Raw genomic sequence first — 8,204 nt, 5'->3', positions numbered from 1 at the left:
GCAGGGTGTCAGGAAGACAGCTTAGGAGATAGAGCGAGCTCGCGAGTCCGACGGAGGGTAGGTGGCGGGGGGTGGCGCCTGCGGATGAGCTAGCAAATCGAGTCGTGCACTATAGAATTAATATCAACACGTGAAATGTCCACACCATGATTGATGCAGGACCGGGCGACATTTTTTTCCCGTCCCTCCAGCCTCCGCAGCCTTTTCGCAGCTGCCATCAGCGATTTTGATTGAATGAACGCGGAAAGGGGCACAGCGTGACGATTTTCGCTCCAGCTCTCTCTCTCTCTCTCTCTCTCTCTCTCTCTCGTTCTCTCTCTCTCTCCACTCGCTATTTACTCTTTCACTGCAATCAAAAATTATTTCTTATTATTATGAAAGTCCGCCAGAGCCCGCGCGCGCGACGTAGCCAGACTTATTGGAAACTGCCGTTACAAGAGGGCCAGGGCCCGCCGACGTGAAACGTCAGGTTTTGCCAACTGTAGACCCCCCCTCGCCCCAGCCACTACCTTATAAGGACCTTCAGGTCCTGCACGGCTGAGCAGGCCCGCGATCTTGCACTGCAACTGTGTTGTAACTCTGTAGCCCTCCGCTTCACTGTCTGGGAAGTACCTCCGGAAAGTGTAGGCTACGCAAAAAGGACTAGAATCAAGACAAGAACACACTCTTTGAGGTGCGCGCGCTCGCCCACGTACACGACCCAGGAGTGGCGAGGAGATGCTGCGCTTGCCCCCCCCCCCCTCCCCTATCCTATTACAAGTACAAAACAGATTCCTTGCCGCCCCGAATTAAAATCCATTTGCATGGCAATGTCCGGGCGGTAAGGCCTCCAGATAAATATGCGCCCCTTGTGCGTCGAGCAGCCGCGCCCCGCGTCGCCGCTCTGGAAAATCAATTTGGCATCGTGCCTCGTGGCGGGGCGTGGCGGGGCGTGGCGGGGCGTAGCGGGGCGTGGCGGGGCGTGGCGGGGCGGGGCGTGCCGGAGCGAGACGGGGCGTGCCGTCGGGAGTGAATCACGATGGAATTATTACAGAGGCTTGACCGACAGGGCGGGAGCAGCGGCCTCGAAGAATTCGCCGGAATCGTCTTGAAGTCGAAGTAGACCGTGCAAATTGTGCAGTTTGTCTTATCGAACGTTTGAAAAAGATAGTGAACCATACGCTGGAACCCTCCAACCACCTATCTCCGACGGGAGTCATGTCTCACAGCGGACGCTTTACAGTACAGAGAGAAATTCGTTGCAAAAAATAATGCGATAAGGTTTTATCATAAATTTTTGTAAAAACCTACGACAACCTTATCACGAATGTTTGCGATCATGCCCTTAGCACGGGAGTCGCAAAATATCGGCTATATCGCAAACATTTAAAGAAAATGTCGCAAACAGAACGGATTTCTGTGCTGCTCTTATGGCAGTCGGGCATCAGCGGCTGATTGTTCTCTGGCGCCCGTGATGGGGGAGAGAGACAGAGTAAAATAGAGGGAGAGGGAGAGAGAGGAAGGGAGAGAGAGAGAGAGAGAAAGAGAGAGAGGGGGGGACGGGGGAGGGGAGCGTGAGGCACCGCGGAGAGCGAGGGCGTCGGTATAAAGAGAGGAAGGGGGAGATGGCGGCGGGTGGTGGGGAGAGGGGTGTTTGTTTTTGCTCAGCCAATCAAGAGACCTCACGTTCGCGGGCCTCGATCGCTCCGCTCTCCTTCGACTCGACGAGCATCAGCGGCGCAGCTTGAGGAGGCGCGTCTGACGACGCTTTGCTTGGGCTGGGCAGAGGCAGTGCGCCAGACCTGGCCTGCTGACGCCCCGCACGGTGAAAACTGTTCCTCGTTGTCCAAGGACCATCGGAATCGGAACGATTCAAGCAGCCCCTTGCAATTTTTCCTATCCCGTCCTTGAATGATTCCGAAGGTCCTTGGATAACAAAGGAACAGCGCGCGTGAGGAAGAGGGGGAGGGGGGTGGGGGTCGGTCAGTCCGGGCCTAAAGCAGGGCAACGAGCGGGACTAAAATATATTGCATTTTGACAGCCTTCCGGTGAGAAGCAAAAGTAAGAGAGAGGGGAAAGGCAGAATGAATGACACGTGCAGACGGACAGACAGGCAGAGGAAGGAAGAGGGTGGGAGGGGGGGGGAAGTATACGACGGATAAAAGGAGGAGAGGAAGGCCGAGCAGAGCGAGAGCAGAGCGAGAGCAGAGCGGTGACAGGAGGCGTTCTATTTGCACGCAGAGCGCTCGGACGTTTCCGTGAGGAGGGTGCGCTATCGAGGCAAAAGAGCAAACGAGAAGCAGTAGAGGAAAATAAAAAAGGGCGGTACAGAGTAGCGCTGCACGAAAAAAATATATATCTGTAGGTGAAGTAACATTAGCTGATGCGGCATTACAGGTAAGCATGAGAAAAGGGCGCCCTTCTCTCATGCTGTAAGCCATACTGATACGCAATGTAGCCAAACATTGCCTTAAAAGCCTTAAAAGCCATAAAAGCTGCAAAATGTTAAATTACACGGCTATTTTTTTTAGCAGCATAAACCAAATAAATCGAGTATTTAGCTATTGGTCTATCGACTACAGCAAATCTTTTCTTTTTTCGTCTTGCCAACTGCCGACGGGTATGAGACACGGACATATGGCGCGAATGGTTGGAGAAGACCATACGAGAACGAGTCTACCTTTTCAAAACAACGGGGCAGAGCGCCCACGCCCACCCTGTATATAAAGCAAAAGAGGGGTAAGATGGGTAGCGTTGACAATGGTCATCAATGACCACATTGTGGTCACCAACCAGCATGGCCCAGTATTATTGTCAACAATACTGGGCTATAGCCCTTTTAAAATAATATTATTACTAGAAGGAGCGGGGTAAGATAGGTAGCGTTGACAGTGGTCACAATGACATTTTACACCTATTCCTTTAAATGATGCTTGTTATTTAATTTAAGGTACAATATGTAACGTATGTTAATTTTAAAATGTTTAATTGTAGTTGTACAATATATTTAAATCACAATGTTTCTAAATTTGTAAAACGCTTTCCGTAAATTCCTACAGGTATTTTTGACACGTTAAAAACTGAAACGTAAATTCATCAAAAGATAAGGCCGTATCATCTGCTTCCACGTTAGCGCGAGCTTATTTTTTTTTGACAGTAATGCCCCCACATTGGAACAGGAAATTGCACTTATTTTATGATATGTTGTAGTAAGGACGGTTTGAGTATAATTTTGATTTATAGGGGCGGTATGCTTCTATTGGAATTTCCTTCCCAAGATTCCATTCTGAATATTCCGAAAATCGAAGTATCGTTTGAGTTATATGCCGATAAAGACATATGGTGAATATGATGACAGTAAAGTGCCCCAACCCCGGGGCACATACTGTCAATTACAGAGGTCTCCCGAGGCGCAACATGTATCGTTTCCCCACTTGTCGAATCTCCTGTCGTCTCTCCTGCTGTCCCCGCCGTATCTCATGACGTCTTCCCTCCTGAAGTCTACTCTTATAGCAGACGGTGACACGGCATAAGTAAGAATTACATCAATTACATTTCCGTCCGCATTCGGAGAAGTGGGGCTCTCCGTCTTTGAGGCATGATAACCTGCTCATACGGTAGGTGTTGTTGCGTCGGTATGTATTGCTGCGTCGGTATGTGTTGCTGCGTCTTGCTGCCAGCCTCTTTCCCGTCCTTCGGGCCGTCTGCCTCGGTGAGTGCGGTCCGCGCCGCCAACAGGAGGCACAGGGCCTTGTTGAGGGGGTCCACGGGGTCCTTCGTGTTCCGGAGGGTCCCCGTCAGGATGCGGTCGCCGCCCCGCAGAGTCACGCTCCAGGACTCTTTGGCCAGCAGTGTGAGGGCGTGCTGGGTCTCCTTGTCCTGCAACTGGCGCTGAACGCTCTGGAGCTGCCCGGCCGCCTGCTCCAGCTCGCCCGCCGGCAGACTCCGCTTCATCGCGGCCTTGATGTTGATGACCTCGTGCTCGTCCCTCTCGTCGTCCCAGCACCGAGGCCCGGCTTTGGTGGTGCAGCTCATGCACCACGGGCGGGAGAGCCTGTCGCGGTGAAACGATGTTGTAATACGGATCAAATTATCTATAATACGGACAAATTCGTCCGTCTTTCTGATGATTTGTGATCTATATTACGTTTGCACAAAATTCTCCGGAAGCGAGTCCGTAAGGAAATGAGAGTGTGTGCACTGATAAACCAAATATTCAACAGTTTAACACCTGTGAGTGTGCAAATACAAGTCGAACACAAGTTTGCCACTCCGTATGTGTACACTTGCAAGTGTGTAACTAGTAAGTGTGCAACTCCTCTGTTCAACTCTTCCTGAGATTGGACGCCCTCTCCGTGGGGAGTGCTCAACAGAGGAGGTGACAGTACACTTACAAGCACACAACTACCTACATGAACACTTGCAAGCATTCAACTTGCAGTTGCACACTTTTGGGTTGAGTTGAGCAATTGAATACTTGGTTTATCTGTATGAGCAGGACTCGATGCAGATCGGTGTGAACCTGGCTCCGATAACGACAAAGGCGTGCTGAGACGTACCTCGCGTCGCCTTGGCACTGTATCAGCTTAAAATTGTTGGGAAGCGACTCAGGGGAAGCACTGTAGGCCTGAGGGCGAGAACGGGCTACAGTTAGCGGCAATGTTTCGATCGTACGTCTTACTATGAGCACATCAAAACACAACACCCTCCGTCAGATCTCACCGTCCGGCATATGAGGCACCTTCCCCTCTCGCTCCCCTGGAGGCACTGCAGGCACACGGTGTGTCCGCACGGCACGATCTTGGGGACGCGCCTCTCCTGATTGAACTCCTCAAAGCAGATGTCGCACTCCATGTCGCTGATGGCGAAGGTCTAGTGCTAGTCGTCTGACTGGTCGTCCTGCCGCGGCTGTCTCGCCAAATCGCGCTAGCGGCCGGCGGCGATAGCGACTGATAGCAGAGATATGGATCAAGACAGGGAATACCTTATTCTCTGCGATTGAGAAGTGCGCTGCACCATGAGAGAGCACTGCAAACAAGGAACATGAATCTGACATATGTGTCATGTCAATCGATGTGGATGTGACGAGTTTGAGGTCAGACCAATTGATGCAGCAACTCCATAGCTTGTGAGCTCATACCAAAAACGTGACCAAAAATAAGGTCACGCCACACATGCAACATACCAAGGATTTTACACTTGTAATGTGACACGTGTCAGCAGTTTTGCCAGTCAGTGAGAGAGTGTATGTATGTTCCTGAGGGGTAGCCTCCGGACTACGGCGGTGGAGTTGTGACGCTTTCCTGAGGGCATTAGCCGCGTCTGTTCGACACGCTGTTTGCTGTCGTGATGTTACCCGGTCTTGCTAACAAGAAGTACGCTGCTCCTTGTCTTCCATTAGGAGCCCGCCGTCTCGCGCTCGTCTGTGCACCCTTTACGGCCTTTTATGTAAAACGGCGAAAGATGGCTCAAAACAGTCTGCCGATGAGGGTAATAAAATTTGTCTCCATATTCCTGCATTCCAGATGTTCTGTTTCCCGTGACTCTTCCCTCTGTTAGCGTGCGCCGTGCGCGTCAGTAGAAGCGCGACGCGTGAAGCCCTTCTGTCGGGCAGGACAATAGTTTGCTCCTATAGCTTCCTGCACTGCGTTGACGTTTGAGGCCGCGGGGTCGAAACCATGGCTTTCGGTTATGGTGGTCGTGGCACTCACGAGGAGGCGTCGGCGCGGCTCGCATTCTTCCCCCAGGATCTACCCCCGACCCCCAGCCCCCCTTTCTCTCCAATCCCCGACAATACGGCACGCCAGAAGTTTCGCCCCCCGACTTGTTGTTGTCCGTCTCCGCGCATTCGCGTGCTTTCGACAGGCCTCCGTACAATATATCCCGGGGGGCTTTCGTCGTCGAGAAAATATGTTTTTTTTCGGTAGCCGAACAGCAAGCAGCCAGCTCGAGAGGAGTAGTGGGGGAAGCGGGCAAGGGTCAAGAGGCGGGCGCGTAATAATTGGATTCAAGGAAAATAATTGCGAGGGAAGAAAACAATAAACTCGCAACAGAGCGAGAGACACGGGTGTTGCTTCTTATTAAACGTCTCAAGTCGTTTAACGCGGCCGCCCGCAAGGTGTCCGCGAGGACAGAGAGAGGGAGAGGGAGAGAGAGAGAGAGAGAGAGAGAGAGAGAGAGAGAGAGGCGACGCAAAAACGGAGAGCGTAAAATACAGCCGATGAAAAGGGTCCCGATTCGGCTCATTTCACGGCAGCCTGCAATAGCATCGAGTGAGAGAGACGGAGAGAGATACAGGGGTAGGGGGACGACAGCGGCGGCTGCGACTGAGCAGGAGGGGGTGGGTCGGAGGGGGATGAGGCTGCTTGAAAACTGCGAGAATTTATGAGAGTTGTTCAGGGGTCTTGCAGCGACACGGCTGCCCCTCCCCCTCCGCTCTGCAGAGGATAGCGAGCGGCTCGCTCTTGTGAACACACAATTACCCACCCACTGGGGTCCCGCACCGCGCCGCGCGGACTCGACCAACGACGTCGACCCCAATCGGCAGCGCCGCGCATTTCAAATCGAGACAAAAAGAGATTAATAAACCAGCGCATAGCCGCGCCCCGGCGCAGGGACAGGGTGGGCGTGGCGGGGGGCGCGGCCGGCGGGGTGGGGCATGGTGGTGGGGTGGGGCGGTCGTGGTGGGGTGGGGTAGAACCGGGGCGACGGGTCTTTATAAAGCGAGACAGCCGTCTGCACTCGATGGGGTCCGCGCGTCTCCTCGCATTACCACCGCAAGGTGGATTAGATTGGGTCGGTCAATTGATACACGTCACGAAAAAAAATGTGTTGGTTGTCAGAGCTTATAAATTAGTTAATTTGATGACAGCCAGCTAATTTGCTGTGGCAGCTTATAGTTAGTTGTCAGAGCTAAGAGTTGGCTGCTATTAGATTAAGCTGTGCTGAGGCCGCACAACCATCCTGTTGGTTCTGGCACCCGTTGGGTTAAGTCATTAGCACGGCGACAAAACTTTGATGCCCAGGACAAAACGTTTGGTGCGTCAAAAACTTTCGGCCTTGCAACAAAATGTTTAGTGCTCAAGACCAAAAATTTTCTTCAGTGCACTCTTATAGACGCACAGCAATGCCAATACCGAGTTGAACACTTGCAAGTGCACAATTGGGGACTTCAATATTAGCAAGTTACACGTGTTCGGCACTTGCACACTTGGTTCATCAAGCGCAGATGAGCGTAGTGAGTGAAAAAGATAAAGATAAAGGGGGAGACAGAGGGTAGGGCAAATGGGAAGAAGACAGATAGAGAGAGGGGGGAGGGCAGATGGTAAAGTCGAATGTATGGGACCTTTGAAGCGCCTGTGAGCGCGCGGGTAGGCAGCATGGTGCGCACGTGCGCTCGGCGGGTCGGCCTGCCCTCCTGGGGGGCCTCCCTCGTCGCGGAGACGCCCCAGCCCCAGAGCCCAGCACTCGATTCCACAAGCTCTCTTTTAGGCGCCATCTCATCACTTCACAACATCCAGTTGCAGCAGCAGTGGCAGAGTGGTGGGTAAAAGGGCGTCGACGCTCTCCGAACAGCAGAGTGCCACTCACGGTTCACCTGCTACCCCAGCCTTACTTTTTTTGAGAAGGGGAAGGGGGCATTTCGTTTAAAGCCAACGGTGCACTTGTTTTACCGCCTTCTCGATACGAATGGAATGACACTTGTGCATCATTTTCAAAGATAATAGGTTTTTTTTAGTGCGTGCGAGTGTGTGTTAACATTGGCTCGAGGCAGCTCAGTGTCCCTGCACCGTATGCTGTGCCACTGTACGTGCCGAAACGCAGCTTAAGATTGGGCCACTACACAGCATATAACTGCAAATAGCGAAGTTCAAATCGCGGAGAGCAACACGCCGCGGGCTGAACAAAACGGTGCACCGACGTCGGATGGTGGAAACGTCATCCGGTAACAGGGCGCTGCGCCGGTGTACAGCGCACATCCCCCACCCGCTGCCGATATAACGCCAAAGATAAACAGGACCATCAGACCCGCGCACCATCGGCTGCCATCAGCCGGCGGGCGGACGCGTCACAGCGTCAGTCGCGTTCGAGCAAACAGAAAGCGCGCGCGGGCACGCCTTGTTCGATATTACGGGCGGGGTAATTATTTCCGTCGTTTCGTTTGACAACCATGATCACGCGCCAGCAATCTTCCCCGGTCGCTCCCCCCTTTTTCCTTAGTCCCC

At 52.8% G+C, this 8,204-nt stretch overlaps 3 protein-coding genes across 7 annotated transcripts in view; 1 reads left to right on the top strand and 2 right to left on the bottom strand.

Moving 5' to 3' along the window:
- Window positions 1-8,204, bottom strand: part of LOC113206306 (uncharacterized) — a 78,271-nt gene that overhangs the window by 45,099 nt on the left and 24,968 nt on the right. The window lies entirely within an intron of this gene.
- Window positions 1-8,204, top strand: part of LOC113206287 (uncharacterized) — an 83,854-nt gene that overhangs the window by 59,891 nt on the left and 15,759 nt on the right. The gene's annotated exons all lie outside the window — the stretch shown is intronic.
- Window positions 2,897-4,893, bottom strand: LOC113206322 (E3 ubiquitin-protein ligase TRIM32-like). 2 transcript variants are annotated; one of them, XM_052268507.1, is made up of 3 exons: window positions 4,702-4,893; window positions 4,539-4,623; window positions 2,897-4,033 (listed from the first exon to the last, which is right to left on the bottom strand). In XM_052268507.1, the coding sequence occupies exons 1-3, from the start codon at window positions 4,709-4,711 to the stop codon at window positions 3,529-3,531; spliced, it is 600 nt and encodes a 199-aa protein (XP_052124467.1). In that variant the 5' UTR covers window positions 4,712-4,893; the 3' UTR covers window positions 2,897-3,528. The 2 variants fall into 2 exon arrangements, with proteins under 2 accessions (XP_052124467.1, XP_026278132.2); XM_026422347.2 differs by having other exon boundaries at window positions 4,539-4,606; window positions 4,702-4,892.

Source organism: Frankliniella occidentalis, unplaced genomic scaffold (genome assembly GCF_000697945.3).
Source record: "Frankliniella occidentalis isolate FOCC.00 unplaced genomic scaffold, Focc_3.1 Scaffold71, whole genome shotgun sequence".
Lineage (NCBI taxonomy): Eukaryota > Metazoa > Arthropoda > Insecta > Thysanoptera > Thripidae > Frankliniella > Frankliniella occidentalis.
The sequence above is the reverse complement of the archived record's forward strand: the minus strand, read 5'-3'. Positions and strand labels throughout refer to the sequence as shown.

Bases quoted from the DNA above. Each gene is read 5' to 3' on its own strand.
- LOC113206322 (XM_026422347.2), bottom strand. From the start codon at position 4,833: ATGGAGTGCGACATCTGCTTTGAGGAGTTCAATCAGGAGAGGCGCGTC. The intron at 4,607-4,701 runs GTGAGATCTGAC...TCTCGCCCTCAG, and splicing joins GGTGCCTCATATGCCGGACG to GCCTACAGTGCTTCCCCTGA. The intron at 4,034-4,538 runs GTACGTCTCAGC...TCACCGCGACAG, and splicing joins CAGTGCCAAGGCGACGCGAG to GCTCTCCCGCCCGTGGTGCA.